This window comes from Oncorhynchus tshawytscha, linkage group LG05 (assembly GCF_018296145.1).
Source record: "Oncorhynchus tshawytscha isolate Ot180627B linkage group LG05, Otsh_v2.0, whole genome shotgun sequence".
NCBI classification, from domain to species: Eukaryota; Metazoa; Chordata; class Actinopteri; order Salmoniformes; family Salmonidae; genus Oncorhynchus; species Oncorhynchus tshawytscha.
In genome coordinates this window covers 8,659,070-8,679,149 of record NC_056433.1, presented here as the reverse complement: position 1 = coordinate 8,679,149, position 20,080 = coordinate 8,659,070, and the positions used below count along the sequence as shown (strand labels likewise).

At 41.6% G+C, this 20,080-nt stretch overlaps 1 protein-coding gene across 1 annotated transcript; it reads right to left on the bottom strand.

The window, feature by feature from the left end:
• Positions 1 to 3: 3 nt before the first annotated feature.
• LOC112236028 (sodium/bile acid cotransporter-like) lies at positions 4 to 14,367 on the bottom strand. Its single transcript, XM_042321426.1, has 8 exons — positions 14,178 to 14,367; positions 6,491 to 6,716; positions 6,230 to 6,316; positions 5,040 to 5,152; positions 2,897 to 3,101; positions 1,769 to 1,953; positions 1,428 to 1,630; positions 4 to 453 (listed from the first exon to the last, which is right to left on the bottom strand). Exons 2-8 carry the CDS (start codon positions 6,692 to 6,694, stop codon positions 398 to 400), a joined length of 1,053 nt encoding a protein of 350 aa, XP_042177360.1. The 5' UTR covers positions 6,695 to 6,716; positions 14,178 to 14,367; the 3' UTR covers positions 4 to 397.
• Between the last annotated feature and the right edge of the window lie 5,713 nt (positions 14,368 to 20,080).

Here is a 20,080-nt window from a genome sequence, read left to right as displayed (position 1 = left end):
ATGACCAATAAAATGTTTTATATAAAGCATCAAAAGACCGTGTTAACTTGACAATTTTGCCACTTTTAGTATGAGCTTAAAACAATATGTAATTAAATACTAGCCGTAATAAAATGTCACGACTGTTTTCAATAGCTGGTCCAAACATTGACACTACCTTGTCTTGATCAGAAGTACTCATGTAGTTTAGACAGTACGTAGGTTTCTCTTTTCAGTTAATTCCACATACACTAATACACCTGTATACAGTGTAGTCAATTCGTTACAATCCCTCCACCTTCAAATCGCCTGCTGCCATGCGTCATTGTATGTGCAGTCACTGGGTGTTAAATCCTCATTGTAATCTGGTAGATAATCAGGTCTTTGGGAGCCTGAAGCCTTGGTCGACAGCACCATTTCAGACGGAGCTGATGTGGATCTGATTTCCATCCACTGCCTCGTACACCTGCTTCTCTGTGAGACGGAGAGAGAGGAGCACCGTTAGAGCGGTCTTGACAAAATCACCATAATTTGGACAGCTAAGATTGAACTGGGTCCTCCAGTCTTCCCTTGTGGTGACAAATATAGGTTTTAACCTTTGCGTAGGAGACTGGGCCTGTATTCATAACGTCTGAGTAGGAGACTGGGCCTGTATTAAAGTCTTGAGTAGGAGACTGGGCCTGTATTAAAGTCTGAGTAGGAGACTGGGCCTGTATTAAAGTCTGAGTAGGAGACTGGGCCTGTATTCATAACGTCTGAGTAGGAGACTGGGCCTGTATTAAAGTCTGAGTAGGAGACTGGGCCTGTATTAAAGTCTGAGTAGGAGTGCTGATCTTGGATCAATTTAGTATTTTACAAAACTAATGGACAAGGGTAACCTTCTATTTGAGGTGTGAACCTCCAGTGACCTGATATCTGGGTCTCCGACTAGGTGCTTGTAATGTGGTGGAAAATCATCTTACAAATATAACACAAGAACTTGTGAATTGAAGGCTTTTAATACAAACATATCAGAAGCCTAGATGGTCCGCAGACCAACTCCCTCCCCTGAGCTCTGGCTCTGTATTTATACACACACAGTATATGAGACCATTCCACATGCAAATGAAGTTACTTCCCTCAGTCCATCTGCCACCATTATCCTTCAATCTGAGCTTTTTGCTTGTTTACGCCCCATAAACGCCCATATCTGCTTTCAGTGAAGTTATAATGGTGGCAGGACCCCTTCATGTCCTAAAAATAATATATGCCCGTCTATCCTATGGGCCACTTACATTCAGCTTGGTGTGCTCTTTGGTATGTCCTTATTAGGACTAGTAGACTATGTGTCTCTCTCTTCTCCTGTGGTCTGATGTACATCTTTGCTCTATACTATTATATCTGTCCTATATGTACCATTTGCTCCCACAGTAACTGTATCACTCACGAACAGGGTCAGTCGAGCGTACCTGTCTTCGGTGTTTTGAAGAACCTCCGGTGAACCCTGAACAGGACAATGAGCAGTAAGGCCTCTCCCACCTGAAACACTATGTAGATCATAGGGAATAGGTAGAGGGGACCAATCACATCGGGAGGGAATGCCACCTTCAAAATGGTGGAACACAGCTGGATGTTCTGACAGCCTGTCTCCATGGAGATGGTCCTCCGCCCCCTGAGGAACGGGAAGGAAGTCCAAATAAGGACAACTTGAACAAATTGATTGACATGGAGTTAATAGCTGGAATGGAAGTTGTTGTTTTTTACTAAAGAGAAAACAATCCTTATCAACACTATCGTCACCATGACTTACGATCCGTTGAGTTTGAAGAGGTATGACAGGACGTATCCGAAGGTGTAGCCAATGAGGGGCATGAGGGCAGCGGTGGCCATGAGTGGAGGGGACAGGAGGGTCAGCGTCAAATCCATCCCTCCTATGGTCATGCCGGCCAACAGGCCAATCACCACCGTGGCCATCAACAGGAGGGACAGGCCGACCTGGAGGGAGGAGAGAGAGGGAAAATAAATATATATATATATACTCTCCTGAAATTGGCCTTTTGGGTGCACTTGGTTTAGCTTGGAATTTGCACTTTTGGGGATTACTCAGAGTTAAGCGCAGTTTGACTCGGGTATTTGACCCAGGCCTCGATGGAATTACCTGTGTGCACCATGCCATAATGATGGTCTTAGAGCACTGAAGTATAATGTGTACTGTACTCTACCTTAGTGATGGTCTGTAGTACTGTGTACTGTACTCTACCTTAGTGATGGTCTGTAGTACTGTGTACTGTGTACTGTACTCTACCTTAGTGATGGTCTGTAGTACTGTGTAATGTGTACTGTACTCTACCTTAGTGATGGTCTGTAGTACTGTGTAATGTGTACTGTACTCTACCTTAGTGATGGTCTGTAGTACTGTGTACTGTGCTCTACCTTAGTGATGGTCTGTAGTACTGTGTACTGTACTCTACCTTAGTGATGGTCTGTAGTACTGTGTACTGCGTACTGTACTCTACCTTAGTGATGGTCTGTAGTACTGTGTACTGTACTCTACCTTAGTGATGGTCTGTAGTACTGTGTACTGTACTCTACCTTAGTGATGGTCTGTAGTACTGTGTACTGCGTACTGTACTCTACCTTAGTGATGGTCTGTAGTACTGTGTACGGTGTACTGTACACTACCTTAGTGATGGTCTGTAGTACTGTGTCCTGCGTACTGTACTCTACCTTAGTGATGGTCTGTAGTACTGTGTACTGTACTCTACCTTAGTGATGGTCTGTAGTACTGTGTACTGTGTACTGTACACTACCTTAGTGATGGTCTGTAGTACTGTGTACTGCGTACTGTACTCTACCTTAGTGATGGTCTGTAGTACTGTGTACTGTACACTACCTTAGTGATGGTCTGTAGTACTGTGTACTGTGTACTGTACTCTACCTTAGTAATAGTCTTGGAGTACTGTGGCCTGTAGTAATTGATGAGGATGCCGATGCCGCAGGGGAACAGAGTCATGACCAGGGCCAGAGTGATGCCAGCGTAGGGAACAGCACTCTCCAGGTTGGAGAAGCCCTGGCAGTATAGGTAGAGGAGCAGTGGCATCATACCCAGGGCTAGAACTGTAGAGCAGGTAGTCATCACAATACTGGGGAGAGAAGGAGAGACAGATGGAGAAAGAGAGGGAACGAGAGAGAGGGAGAGACAGAGGGAGAAGGAGGGATGGAGAGAGAGGGAGAGACAGAGGGAGAAGGAGGGATGGAGAGAGAGGGAGAGACAGAGGGAGAGAGAGGGAGAGAAAGAGGGAGAAGGAGGGATGGAGAGAGAGGGAGAGACAGAGGGAGAAAGAGAGAGGAACGAGAGAGAGGGAGAGACAGAGGGAGAAGGAGGGAGGAGAGAGAGGGAGAGACAGAGGGAGAGGGAGGGAACGAGAGAGAGGGAGAAGGAGGGATGGAGAGAGAGGAAGAGACAGAGGGAGAAGGAGGGATGGAGAGACAGAGGAAGAGACAGAGGGAGAAGGAGGGATCGAGAGAGAGGAAGAGACAGAGGGAGAGGGAACGAGAGAGAGGGAGAGACAGAGGGAGAGGGAGAGGGGGAAGAGAGAGAGAGGGAGAGACAGAGGGAGAGAGGAGAGGGAACGAGAGAGAGGGAGAGACAGAGGGAGAGGGAACGAGAGAGAGGGAGAGAGACAGAGGGAGAGGGAGAGAGAGAGGGAGAGAGAGAGGGAACGAGAGAGAGGGAGAGGGAGAGAGAGAGAGAGAAGGAGGGAGAGAGGGAGAAAGAGAGGGAACAAGAGAGAGGGAGAGACAGGGAGAGGGAGAGAGACAGAGGGAGAGAGACAGAGGGAGAGACACAGAGGGAGAGACACAGTGGGAGAGACACAGAAGGAGAGAGGCAGAGGGAGAGACACAGAAGAGACAGAGAGAGAGACAGGGAAGAAGGAGAGAGACAGAGGGAGAGACACAGAAGGAGAGAGACAGAGGGAGAGACACAGAAGGAGAGAGAGAGAGAGACAGGGGAGAGAGACCGAGGGAGAGAGACAGAGGGAGAGACACAGTGGGAGAGACACAGAAGGAGAGAGACAGATTGAGAGACACAGAAGGAGACAGAGGGAGAGACACAGAAGGAGAGAGACAGAGAGAGAGAGACAGGGGGAGAGAGACAGAGGGAGAGAGACAGAGGAAGAGAGACACGGGTTTAGTTAGGGTTTAATAACTACTAGTTAGGGTTTAATAACTGCTAGTTAGGGTTAAATAACTACTAGTTAGGGTTAAATGACTACTAGTTAGGGTTTAATAACTGCTAGTTAGGGTTAAATAACGACTAGTTAGGGTTAAATAACTGTGCTAGTTAGGGTTAAATAACTACTAGTTAGGGGTTAAATCATGGTATACCATGATAACCATGGCACTAATGTACTGTAACCAAGCCAGTCTGAGCAATAAGTCAGGACAGGACAGGAGGTGGTTGGTTATTATTGGGGTATTACAGTACATAGCAGAACACGATAACATCAAGGTCATTCAACTCTTAGCTAATAATAAGGTGATTGCCAATGCATTAACAAAGCACTTCATTTGGTAGCCAACGGCAGTACGAGGTCATCGAACTCAATAGCAACGTAAATGCCATTATATTGACAAAGACCTCCGTTTCAGCAGCCTCAATGATAATTCTGCATTTTACACACTGTACATACTGTATCTTTCCCCATTAGTACCACGGAGTTGAATGACCTGCATACCACTGACCCGATCATAAAACTATTATCATATAAATAGTATATTAAACCAGACACACACCCCATCCATCCCACCTTTTAGGTTTAGCCGTCAGATCATTAACCCTTTATTTCACCCTAAGAAATCTACATAACGATTAAAGAAGCATTGTCTCGAGACCCACTTGGAAACAATATGATTCCAAGCTTATTTAAGACATTTTATAATGAGAATAGATGAAAGTAGGGTCTGAATAGATGAAAGTAGGGTCTGAATAGATGAAAGTAGGGTCTGAATAGATGGAAGTAGGGTCTGAATAGATAAAAGTAGGGTCTGAATAGATGAAAGTAGGGTTGTATATGTACCTTAGGTTCATGTCTCCCTTCAGAGACAGGGCCAATATATTGGAGAGGCTTCCCCCTGGGCAGCATCCACAGATCAGCACCACTACAGCCTCTACCGGCCCCAGCTGTAACACCTGAAGACACAGGACAGGACGCACACCTGAGACTACACTGAACAGCTTAGCATGGTCCTGTCCTGCCATTCCTGAAGGCCTGGGAACCAGACTGGTTCGCCAAGACAACAATGCCAAGACAGCTATGGAAATACTAACCTTAGCCAATGAGAGATACTAACCTTAGCCAATGAGAGATATTAACCTTAGCCAATGTGAGATACTAACATTAGCCAATGAGAGATACTAACCTTAGCCAATGAGAGATACTAACCTTAGCCAATGAGAGATACTAACCTTAGCCAATGAGAGATACTAACCTTAGCCAATGAGAGATACTAACCTTAGCCAATAATGTGAGATACTAACATTAGCCAATGAGAGATACTAACATTAGCCAATGAGAGATGCTAACCTTAGCCAATGAGAGATGCTAACCTTAGCCAATGAGAGATACTAACCTTAGCCAATGAAAGATACTAACCTTGGCCAATGAAAGATACTAACCTTGGCCAATGAAAGATACTAACCTTATCCAATGTGAAATACTAGCATTAGCCAATGAGAGATACTTACCTTAGCCAATGAGAGATTCTAACCTTAGCCAAAGAGAGATACTGACCTTAGCCAATGAGAGATACTAACCTTAGCCAATGAGATATACTAACCTTAGGCAATTAGCCAATGAGAGATACTAACCTTAACCAATGAGAGATTCTAACCTTAGCCAATGAGAGATACTAACCTTAGGCAATTAGCCAATGAGAGATACTAACCTTAGCCAATGAGATATACTAACCTTAGCCAATGAGAGATACTAACCTTAACCAATGAGAGATTCTAACCTTAGCCAATGAGAGATACTAACCTTAGCCAATGAGAGATACTAACCTTAGCCAATGAGAGATTCTAACCTTAGCCAATGAGAGATACTAACCTTAGCCAATTAGATATACTAACCTTAGCCAATGAGAGATACTAACCTTAGCCAATGAGAGATACTAACCTTAGCCAATGTGAGATAATAACCTTAGCCAATGAGAGATACTAACCTTAGCCAATGAGAGATGCTAACCTTAGCCAAAGAGAGATACTAACCTTAGCCAATGAGAAGGCAGTGAGGGGCATTACTCCAAACTGGGCCACCACTGCGATGGCTACTCCTTTAGGTTTCAGGATGTGGGCCTTTAGAGAATAATAAACAACATTAATATTATGAATAGAATATTTTATTTGTATATATTTCACAAACCCTAAAACGTATTTAATCACAACAACAAAAAACATCACATAACAGGAGGAACGATAACCCCAAAAAGTCTGAAACAACCAGAAACTAGAGATGAGCAGCATCAGGACCTTGATCTTGGGCACCTCCATGGTACAGCCCAGTGAAACCATGGTGATGAAGAGGATCACTATGGTGGTGATGCTGATGGTCTGGTCTATTATGGGTGGCAGGCGGGGGAAATGGGTTGGAGTGATGTTGAATAGTAAACTGTCATTGGACGACAGGTACTGATCAGAGAACACTGCCATGGCGGTGTCAATGGAATCTTCCATTTGTATCGTCTCTGGTCGGAGTCTTTGAGAGAGAGGGAGAGAGGGAGTGGGGGAGAGAGAGAGAGAGAGAGAGAGAGAGAGAGGGAGGGAGAGAGAGAGAGAGAGAGAGAGAGGGAGGGAGAGCGAGGGAGAGAGAGAGAGAGAGGGAGAGCGAGGGAGAGAGACAGACGGAGAGAGAGGGAGAGAAAGGGAGAGAGAGAGAGGGAGAGACGGAGAGAGAGAGAGAGAGACGGAGAGAGAGAGAGAGACAGAGAGAGACAGAGAGAAAGAGAGACAGAGAGAGACAGAGAGAAAGAGAGAGAGAGAGACAGAGAGAGAGAGAGAGATATTGTAGTGCACTAGTAAACATATTGCTTTAATTAGCATTTTTACTAATAACATAGTAGTTTTAAACGGTCTGGTAAATCCTATGTGGCAGAACTCTTTCAACTCCAAGTCCTTTAGTCCTTAAATACTATTGACTGAAAGTCAATGCCTACTTACACTAGTGAAGAGCTGTTGACTCACTGAAAACATGAGAAAAGATCATATGATCTTATGTCTGTCTTTTCAAGATGAAACAAGATATTTACAGCAGTTTAATACTCACATATGATCTCTAAGCTAACCATTGCATGTTTAGTTTAATGAATGCTGTTTGTTGCTTCTGCATGAGTGTTGCAGTCAGTTGCATGTCTTCATCTCAACCTTTGTAACCTACAGAGACAGTGCTGCCTTTTCTTTCCCACCTCACAGCACCTTCCAACATTACACTTCTTCGGCTTCGACGTCGAGCTGCTCATCTCCTCTCCCCACTCTCTACATATCTCTCTACCACATCCTCCACTTCTGTGAGTGAGGCTTATTATTGCTGCCTACTGCCTGTGTTCACATACTAACTACCTAGAACAAACACACAATAACTACCTAGAACAACTCTCCTACCTCTTATTGATACCAGTCCATAACGGTTTTGAATTCTTAGTCATGCAAACGCTTAGAATTTCCATTTCAATACTATGGGAAACTTTAAAAGGGTAGCACACACACAACTTGTGCCAAAGACTTGTGCAGGTGTGTTCGAGTGATACAAAGTCATCAACGGTTAAAGGAAGAAGCTCTTGGATGCTTTAGAATGATTCTTTACAAAGGGAACAGTTGGCAGGAGCTACGTTCCTTTGGATGCATGATATATGATCATGGTATATTGTCATGGTGTATGGTATATGATGTATGATCATGGTATGTGGTCATGGTGTATGATCATGGTATATGGTATATGATCATGGTATATGGTCATAGTATATGGTATATGGTCATGGTATATGGTATAAGGTCATAGTATATGATGTATGATCATGGTATATGGTCAAGTATATGAGTATATGGTCATGGTATATGGTATATGGTCATAGTATATGATGTATGATCATGGTATATGGTCATAGTATATGGTATATGGTCATGGTATATGGTCATGGTATATGGTCATGGTATATGGTATATGGTCATGGTATATGGTCATGGTATATGGTATATGATGTATGATCATGGTATATGGTCATGGTGTATGATCATGGTATATTGTCATGGTAATGATCATGGTATATGGTCATGGTATATGGTCATGGTATATGATCATGGTATATGGTCATGGTATATGGTCATGGTATATGGTATATGATCATGGTATATGATCATGGTATATGGTCAGATATATGGTCATGATATATGATCATGGTATATGGTCATGGTATATGGTATATGATCATGGTATATGGTCATGGTATATGGTATATGATCATGGTATATGGTCATGGTGTATGATCATGGTATATGGTCATGGTATATGATCATGGTTTATGGTCATGGTGTATGATCATGGTATATGGTCATAGTATATGGTCATGGTATATGGTATATGGGCATGGTATATGGTCATGGTATATGGTATATGATGTATGGTCATGGTATATGGTCATGGTATATGGTCATGGTATATGGTATATGATCATGGTATATGGTCATGGTGTATGATCATGGTATATGGTCATAGTATATGGTCATGGTATATGGTATATGGTCATAGTATATATGGTCATGGTATATGATCATGGTATATGGTCATGGTATATGGTCATGGTATATGATCATGGTATATGGTATATGATGTATGGTCATGGTATATGGTCATGGTATATGGTCATGGTGTATGATCATGGTATATGGTCATGGTATATGGTCATGGTATATGATCATGGTATATGGTCATGGTGTATGATCATGGTATATGGTCATGGTATATGATCATGGTTTATGGTCATGGTGTATGATCATGGTATATGGTCATAGTATATGGTCATGGTATATGGTATATGGGCATGGTATATGGTCATGGTATATGGTATATGATGTATGGTCATGGTATATGGTCATGGTATATGGTCATGGTATATGGTATATGATCATGGTATATGGTCATGGTGTATGATCATGGTATATGGTCATAGTATATGGTCATGGTATATGGTATATGGTCATAGTATATGGTCATGGTATATGATCATGGTATATGGTCATGGTATATGGTCATGGTATATGATCATGGTATATGGTATATGATGTATGGTCATGGTATATGGTCATGGTATATGGTCATGGTGTATGATCATGGTATATGGTCATGGTATATGGTCATGGTATATGATCATGGTATATGGTCATGGTATATGGTCATGGTATATGATCAGGGTATATGGTCATGGTATATGATCATGGTATATGATCATGGTATATGGTCATGGTATATGGTATATGGTATATGGCCATGGTATATGGTCATGGTATATGATTGTGGTATATGATCATGGTATATGGTCATGGTATCATGGTGTATGGTCATGGTATATGATCATGGTATATGGCCATGGTATATAATAATGGTATATGGTATATGGTCATGGCATATGGTCATGGTATCATGGTATATGGTCATGGTATATGGTCATGGTATCATGGTGTATGGTCATGGTATATGGTCATGGTATATGATCATGGCATATGATCATGGTGTATGGTCATGGTATATGGTATATGTCCTGGTATATGGTCATGGTATATGGTATATGATCATGGTATATGATCATGGTGTATGGTCATGGTATATGGTCATGGTATATGATCATGGTATATGATCATGGTATATGGTCATGGTGTATGCTCATGGTATATGATAATGGTATATGATCATGGTATATGGTCATGGTATATGGTCATGGTATATGGTATATGTCCAGGTATATGGTCATGGTATAAGGTATATGATCATGGTATATGGCCATGGTATATGATCATGGTATATGATCATGGTGTATGGTCATGGTATATGGTATATGATCATGGTATATGGTATATGATCATGGTATATGATCATGGTATATGGTATATGATCATGGTATATGGTCATGGTATATGATCATGGTATATGGTCATGGTATATGGTATATGATCATGGTATATGATCATGGTATATGGTCATGGTATATGGTCATGGTATCATGGTGTATGGTCATGGTATATGGTCATGGTATATGGTCATGGTGTATGGTCATGTTATACGGTATATGATCATGGTATATGGTATATGATCATGGTATATGATCATGGTATATGGTATATGGTCATGGTATATGATCATGGTATATGGTCATGGTATATGGTATATGATCATGGTATATGATCATGGTATATGGTCATGGCATATGGTCATGGTATCATGGTATATGGTCATGGTATATGATCATGGTATATGATCATGGTGTATGGTCATGGTATATGGTATATGTCCTGGTATATGGTCATGGTATATGGTATATGATCATGGTATATGATCATGGTATATGATCATGGTGTATGGTCATGGTATATGGTCATGGTATATGATCATGGTATATGATCATGGTATATGGTGTATGGTCATGGTATATGGTCATGGTATATGGTCATGGTGTATGATCATGGTATATGGCCATGGTATATGGTCATGATATATGGTCATGGTATATGGTCATGGTATAATGGTGAATGGTCATGGTATATGATCATGGTATATGGCCATGGTGTATGGTCATGGTATATGATCATGGTATATGGTCATGGTATCATGGTGTATGGTCATGGTATAATGGTGTATGGTTATGGTATATGGTCATGGTATATGATCATGGTATATGATCATGGTATATGATCATGGTGTATGGTCATGGTATATGGTATATGTCCTGGTATATGGTCATGGTATATGGTATATGATCATGGTATATGATCATGGTATATGGTCATGGTATATGATAATGGTATATGATAATGGTATATGATCATGGTATATGATCATGGTATATGGTCATGGTATATGGTATATGTCCTGGTATATGGCCATGGTATATGGTATATGATCTTGGTATATGGCCATGGTATATGATCATGGTATATGATCATGGTGTATGGTCATGGTATATGGTATATGATCATGGTATATGGTCATGGTAGCATGGTGTATGGTCATGGTATATGGTCATGGTATCATGGTGTATGGTCATTGTGTATGGTCATGGTATATGGTCATGGTATATGGTCATGGTATATGGTCATGGTGTATGATCATGGTATATGGTCATGGTATCATGGTGTATGGCCATGGTATATGGTCATGGTATCATGGTGTATGGTCATTGTGTATGGTCATGGTATATGGCCATGGTATATGGTCATGGTATCATGGTGTATGGTCATTGTGTATGGTCATGATATATGGTCATGGTATATGGTCATGGTATAATGGTGAATGGTCATGGTATATGATCATGGTATATGGCCATTGTATGGTCATGGTATATGATCATGGTATATGGTCATGGTATCATGGTGTATGGTCATGGTATAATGGTGTATGGTTATGGTATATGGTCATGGTATATGATCATGGTATATGATCATGGTGTATGGTCATGGTATATGGTATATGTCCTGGTATATGGTCATGGTATATGGTATATGATCATGGTATATGATCATGGTATATGGTCATGGTATATGATCATGGTATATGGTCATGGTATCATGGTGTATGGTCATGGTATATGGTATATGTCCTGGTATATGGTCATGGTATATGGTATATGATCATGGTATATGATCATGGTATATGGTCATGGTATATGATCATGGTATATGGTCATGGTATCATGATATATGGTCATGGTATATGGTCATGGTATAATGGTGAATGGTCATGGTATATGATCATGGTATATGGCCATGGTGTATGGTCATGGTATATGATCATGGTATATGGTCATGGTATCATGGTGTATGGTCATGGTATAATGGTGTATGGTTATGGTATATGGTCTTATATGATCATGGTATATGATCATGGTGTATGGTCAAATATGGTATATGTCCTGGTATATGGTCATGGTATATGGTATATGATCATGGTATATGATCATGGTATATGGTCATGGTATATGATCATGGTATATGATCATGGTATATGATCATGGTATATGGTCATGGTATATGGTATATGTCCCGGTATATGGTCATGGTATATGGTATATGATCTTGGTATATGGCCATGGTATATGATCATGGTATATGATCATGGTGTATGGTCATGGTATATGGTATATGATCATGGTATATGTTCATGGTATATGATCGTGGTATATGAGCATGGTATATGGTCATGCTATATGGTATATGATCATGGTATATGTTATATAATCATGGTATATGATCATGGTATATGGTCATGGTTTATGATATATGACCATGGTATATGGTCATGGTATATGGTATATGATCATGGTATATGGTCATTATATGATCATGGTATATGGTCATGGTATATGATCATGGTATATGGTCATGGTATATGGTCATGGTATCATGGTGTATGGCCATGGTATATGGTCATGGTATCATGGTGTATGGTCATTGTGTATGGTCATGGTATATGGTCATGGTATATGGTCATGGTATATGATCCTGGTATATGGTCATGGTATATGGTCATGGTATATGGTATATGGTCATGGTATATGGTATATGGTATATGGTCATGGTATATGGTCATGGTATATGATCATGGTATATGGTCATGGTATATGGTCATGGTATATGGTCATGGTATATGGTCATGGTATATGGTCATGGTATATGATCATGGTATATGGCATATATATGATCATGGTATATGGTCATGGTATATGGTCATGGTATAATGGTATATGATCATGGTATATGGTCATGGTATATCATTGGTATATGATCATGGTATATGATCATGGTATATGGTCATGGTATCAGGTCATGGTATATGATCATGGTATATGCTCATGGTATATGGTCATGGTATATGGTCATGGTGTATGGCCATGGTATATGGTCATGGTATATGGTCATGGTATATGGCCATGTATATGGTATGGTGTATGGTCATGGTATATGGTCATGGTATATGATCATGGTATATGGCCATATATGGTCATGGTATATGGTATATGGTAATGGTATATGGTCATGGTATCATGGTATATGATCATGGTATATGGTCATGGTATCAGGTCATGGTATATGATCATGGTATATACTCATGGTATATGGTATATGCATGGTATATGGTCATGGTATATGGTCATGGTGTATGGTCATGGTGTATGGCCATGGTATATGGTCATGGTGTATGGCCATGGTATATGGTCATGGTGTATGGTCATGGTGTATGGTCATGGTGTATGGTCATGGTGTATGGTCATGGTATATGGTCATGGTGTATGGTCATGGTGTATGGTCATGGTATATGATCATCCCTCCCGATATCAAACCTCATTTTAGCTGTGTTCTAGGTGTGCAATTCTAAAGTGAGAATAGGACACTCGTGAATGGGCTCTTCACAGTGGGCCTCTTCACAGTGGGCCTCTTTACAGTGGGCCTCTTCACAGTGGGCCTCTTTTCAGTGGGCCTCTTCACAGTGGGCCTCTTTACAGTGGACCTCTTTACAGTGAGTCTCTTTACAGTGGACCTCTTTACAGTGAGTCTCTTTACAGTTGACATCTTTTCAGTGGTTCTCTTTACAGTGGGCCTCTTTACAGTGGGCCTCTTCACAGTCGGCTCTTCTTCACAGTGGTTCCCCTCTTTACAGTGGGCCTCTTTAGTGAGTCTCTTTACAGTGGACCCTCTTTACGTGGGCCTCTTTACAGTGAGTCTCTTTCAGTGGTTCTCTTTAGTTGACATCTTTTCAGTGGTTCTCTTTACAGTTCTTCACCCTCTTTACAGTGGGCCTCTTTATTTTCACACTACACTGGACCTATTTTCTCCTCTGAAAATGGTTCCCTTCACAGTGACATCATTATGAGTCTAACTGAGTCTTACTAAGTCCTACTAAATATTCTAATACAACGTTATAACAATTAAGACCATATTTAGGGTCTTGTCTTACCTTTTAGGAGAAGGTGGATATTCCTTCTGTGGTCTTTCCTGTCTGTGGTTTCTGTGTTGCCAAATGAAGTCCTTCTGCGTGGCCACAGCCTTTAAAGTGTATCCTTGTTCTAATGTGGCTAATTATTGCCAGAGTGAGAGTGATAAATATCTGTCTGTGAAGCGGTCTTCTGGACGGGGAGTATGATGTCCTCCTCCCCTCACCTGTTCCTCTTATCTCTGCTGTCTCCCTCCTGCAATGGATATCAGATCCTTTCTCACAGACACACACACACACACACACACACACACACACAGACACACACAGACACACACACACACACACACACACACACACACACACACACACACACACACACACATACACACACACACACACACACACACACACACACACACACACACACACACACACACACACATAGACACACACACACACATACACACACACACACACACACACACACACACACACACACACACACACACACATACACACACATACACACACACACACACACACACATACACACACACACACACACACACACACAGACACAGACACACACACATACACACACACACACATACACACACACACACACACACACACTGGGCCAGTCAAGTAGTGTGTGTGTGTGTGTGTGTGTGTGTGTGTGTTTAATAAATCCTAAAATGGAAAGCATATTGTAGTACAGTGTACTATTGTAGTGTAGTGTAGTATTGTAGTTTATCGTAGTATTGTTGTCGTGTAATATGGTAGTGCAGTGTAGTATTTTAGTACAGTATTGTATTGCAGTGTAGTATTTTAGTACAGTATTGTATTGCAGTGTAGTATTTTAGTACAGTATTGTAATGCAGCGTAGTATGTAGTGCAGTTTAGTATTGTAGTTTAGTATTGTAGTCTAGTATTTTAGTGCAATATTGTAGTGCAGTGTAGTATGTAGTGTAGTATTATAGTGCCGTGTAGTATTATATTGTGATGTAGTATTGTTGTTTAGGGCAGTATTGTAGTGTAGTGTAGTATTGTAGTGCAGTGTACAATTGTGGTGCAGTCTAGTATTGTAGTGCAGTGTAGTATTGTGGTGTAGTATAGTGGTATGGTGTAGTTTTGTATTGCAGTGCAGTGTAGTATTGTAGTGTAGTATAGTGGTATGGTGTAGTTTTGTATTGTAGTGCAGTGTAGTATTGTAGTGTAGTATTGTGGTATGGTGTAGTTTTGTATTGTAGTGCAGTGCAATAAAAATGTGCTTTTCTATAAAAAACAAGGACATGTCTAAGTGACCCCAAACTTCTGAATGGTAGTGTAAATATGAGAGGAGTAAAGCAGCATGTAAACATGATTAAAGTAACTAGTGTTCCATTATTAAAGTGGCCAGTGATTCCATGTCTATGTATATAGGGCAGCAGTGTCTAAGGTGCAGGGTTAGTGATTTAACAGTCTGATGGCCTTGAGATAGAAGCTGTTTTTCAGTCTCTCGATCCCAGCTTTGATGCACCTGTACTGACCTCGCCTTCTGGATGATAGCGGGGTGAACAGGCAGTGGCTTGGGTGGTTGTTGTCCTTGATGATCTTTTTGGCCTTCCTGTGACATCGTGTGCTGTAGGTGTCCTGGAGGGAAGGTAGTTTGCCCCCGGTGATGCGTTGTGCAGACCGCACTACCGTCTGGAGAGCCTTACAGTTGTGGGCGGAGCAGTTGCCGTACCAGACAGTGATACAGCCCAACAGGATGCTCTCGATTGTGCATCTGTAGAAGTTTGTGAGTGCTTTTGGTGACAAGCCAAATTTCTTCAGCCTCCTGAGGTTGAAGAGGCGCTGCTGCGCCTTCTTCACGACGCTGTCTGTGTGGGTGGACCAGTTCAGTTTGTCCGTGATGTGTATGCCGAGGAACTTAAAACTTGCTACCCTCTCCACTACTGTCCCATTGATGTGGATAGGGGGGTACTCCCTCTGCTGTTTCCTGAAGTCCACGATCATCTCCTTTGTTTTGTTGACGTTGAGTGTCAGGCCTGTGACATCGGGTGGTGTACGAATGCTGTTCGTTGACTGTAGCTCAACACCAGCTCACATTCAACACCATATTACCCTCCAAGCTCATCATTAATTAATTAAGCTTCAATGCCATACAACTCTCCTTCCGTGGCCTCCAATTGCTCTTAATTACAAGTAAAACTAAATGCATGCTCTTCAACCGATCGCTACCTGCACCTACCCGCCTGTCTAACATCACTACTCTGGACGGCTCTGACTTAGAATACGTGGACAACTACAAATACTTAGGTGTCTGGTTAGACTGTAAACTCCTTCCAGACCCATATCAAACATCTCCAATCCAAAGTTAATATACTATAATATTCATATACTACCCACCATTGCGACCTGTACGCTCTCGTTGGCTGGCCCTTGCTTCATACTCGTCTCCAAACCCACTGGCTCCATGTCATCTACAAGACCCTGCTAGGTAAAGTCCCCCCTTATCTCAGCTCGCTGGTCACCATAGCATCTCCCACCTGTAGCACACACTCCAGCAGGTATATCTCTCTAGTCACCCCCAAAACCAATTCTTTCTTTGGCCGCCTCTCCTTCCAGTTCTCTGCTGCCAATGACTGGAACGAACTACAAAAATCTCTGAAACTGGAAACACTTATCTCCCTCACTAGCTTTAAGCACCAACTGTCAGAGCAGCTCACAGATTACTGCACCTGTACATAGCCCACCTATAATTTAGCCCAAACAACTACCTCTTTCCCTACTGTATTTAATTAATTAATTTATTTTGCTCCTTTGCACCCCATTATTTTTATTTCTACTTTGCACATTCTTCCATTGCAAATCTACCATTCCAGTGTTTTACTTGCTATATTGTCTTTACTTTGCCACCATGACCTTTTTTGCCTTTACCTCCCTTATCTCACCTCATTTGCTCACATCGTATATAGACTTGTTTATACTGTATTATTGACTGTATGTTTGTTTTACTCCATGTGTAACTCTGTGTCGTTGTATGTGTCGAACTGCTTTGCTTTATCTTGGCCAGGTCGCAATTGTAAATGAGAACTTGTTCTCAACTTGCCTACCTGGTTAAATAAAGGTGAAATAAATTAAATAAATAAAAAATTAAGCTTGAGGCCCTGTGCAATTGGTTCTGGACTTCCTGACAGGCTGCCCCCAGGTGGTGAAGGTAGGAAACAACATCTCCACTCCGCTGATCCTCAACACTGGGGCTCCACAAGGGTGCGTGTTCAGCCCCCTCCTGTACTCCCTGTTCACCCATGACTGAGTGGTCATGCACGCCTCCAACACAATCATGAAGTTTGCAGACGACACAACAGTAGTCGGCTTGATTACCAACAACAACAAGACGACCTACAGGGAGGAGGTGAAGGTACTCGGAGTGGGGTGTCAGGAAAACAACCTCTCACTCAACGTCAAAAAAACAAAGGAGATGATCGTGGACTTCAGGAAACAGCAGAGGGAGCACCCCCCTATCCACATCGAAGGGACAGCAGTGGAGAAGGTGGAAAGTTGAAGTTCCTCGGCGTACACATCACGGACTAACTGAAATGGTCCAGCCACACAGAGTGTGGTGAAAAAGGCACAACAGCGCCTCTTCAACATCAGGAGGCTGAAGAGATTTGGCTTGTCACCTAAAACCCTCACAAACTTTAACAGATGCACAATTGAGAGCATCCTGTTGGTCTGTATCACAGCCTGGTACGGCAACTGCACCGCCCACAACCGCAAGGCTCTCCAGAGGGTGGTGCGGTCTGCACAACGCATCATCGGGGGTGACCTACCTGCCCTCTAGGACACCTACAGCACCCGATGTCACAGGAAGGCCAAAAAGATCGTCAAGGACATCAATCACCCGAGCCACAGCCTGTTCACCCCACTATCATCCTGAAGGCGAGGTCAGTACAGGTGCATCAAAGCTGGGACCGGGAGACTGAAAAACAGCTTCTATCTCAAGGCCATCAGACTGTTAAACAGCCATCACTAGCACAGAGAGGCTGCTGACTACATACAGACTTGAAATCACTAGTCACTTTAATAAATGGATCACTAGTCACTTTAATAATGTTTACTATCTTACATTACTCATCTCATATGTATTAACTGTATTTTATACCATCTATTGCATCTTGCCTATACCGCTCTGTCATTGCTCATCCATATATTTATATTTATATATTTTTATTCCATTCCTTCACTTAGATGTGTGTGTATTAGGTAGTTGTTGTGGAATTGTTAGATTACTTGTTAGATATTGCTGCACTGTTGGAACTAGAAGCACAAGCATTTCACTACACTCGCAATAACATCTGCTAACCATGTGTATGTGATCAATACAATTTGATTTGATTTGATTTGGTTGATGTCCTTGAGGGCCGGTAGTGCTTCCGGTGATGTGTTGGGCAGACCGCACCACCATCTCACTGCGGTTGAGGGCAGTGCAGTTGCCATACCAGGCAGTGATTTAGCCTGTTGCGCCTCCTTCACCACACTGTCTGTGTGGATGGACCATTTCAGATTGTCAGTGATGTGGACGCCAAGGAACTTGAAGCTTTTAACCTTCTCCACTGTGGTCCCGTTGATGTGGATAGGGGTGTGTTCTCTCTGCTGTTTCCTGAAATCCACGATCAGCTCCTTCATTTTGTTGACATTGAGGGAGAGGTTATTTTTAGTGTAGTATTGTAGTGTAGTAATGTAGTGTAGTATTGTAGTGTAGTATTGTAGTGAAGTGTGGTATTGTAGTGCAGTGTATTACTGTAATGTAGCGTAGTGTAGTATTGTAGTATTGTAGTATAATGTAATATTGTAGTGTAGCACTGCAGTGCAGTGTTTAACTGTAGTGTAGTGTAGTATTGTAGTGTAGTATTGCAGTGTAGTGTAGTATTGTGGTGTAGTATAGCATAGTGTGACCGTGTAGTATAGTGTAGTGTTGTAGTGTAGTACAGCAGTGTATTGTATTGTAGTATTGTAGCATAATGTAGTATTGTAGTGCAGTGTATTACTGCAATGTAGTGAAGTAGTGTTGTGTTGTGGTGTAGTATAGCATAGTGTGACCATGTAGTATAGTGTAGTGTTGTAGTGTAGTACTGTAGTGTATTGTAGTATTGTAGCATAGTGTGGTATTGTAGTGCAGTGTATTACCGTAATGTAGTGCAGTATTGTATTGTAGTATTGTAGCATAGTGTAGTATTGTAGTGCAGTGTATTACCGTAATGTAGTATTGTAGTGCAGTGTATTACCGTAATGTAGTGCAGTATTGTAGTGTAGTATTGTAGCATAGTGTAGTATTGTAGTGCAGTGTATCACTGCAATGTAGTGAAGTAGTGTTGTGTTGTGTAGTATTGTAGTATAGTGCAGTATTGTAGAGCAGTGTATTACCACTGTCTAGTGCAGTATTGCAGTGTAGTATAGTATGGTATTTTAGTGTAGTATAATGTAGTATTGTAGCGTATTGCAGTATTGTAGCGTAGTGTAGTATAGTATTGTTGTGTAGTAGTGTAGTGTAATATAGTGTAGTATTGCCGTGTAGCATTGTAGTGTGGTATTGCAGTGTAGTATTGTAGTGTAGTGTGGTGTGGTGTAGGATTGCAGTGTAGTATAGTGTAGTATTGCAGTGTAGTATTGTAGTGTGGTATAGTGCAGTATTGCAGTGTAGTATTGTAGTGCGGTATAGTGTAGTATTGCAGTGTAGTACCGTAGTGTAGTATTGTAGTGTAGTATAGTGTAGTATTGTAGTGTAGTATTGTAGTGTAGTATTGCGGCGTAGTATTGTAGTGTAGTATAGTGTAGTTTTGCAGTGTAGTATTGTAGTGTAGTATTGTAGTGTAGTATTGTAGTGTAGTATTGCAGTGTAGTATTGTGGTGTGGTATTGTAGTATTGCGGTGTAGTA

Excerpts from the sequence above, each read along its gene's own strand:
- LOC112236028 (XM_042321426.1), bottom strand. The coding sequence starts at position 6,694 with ATGGAAGATTCCATTGACACCGCCATGGCAGTGTTCTCTGATCAGTAC. Across the intron at positions 1,954-2,896 it reads ACTCCAAGACTATTACTAAG|GTCGGCCTGTCCCTCCTGTT; the intron begins GTAGAGTACAGT and ends TCCTCCCTCCAG. Across the intron at positions 454-1,427 it reads CTTCAAAACACCGAAGACAG|AGAAGCAGGTGTACGAGGCA; the intron begins GTACGCTCGACT and ends TCCGTCTCACAG.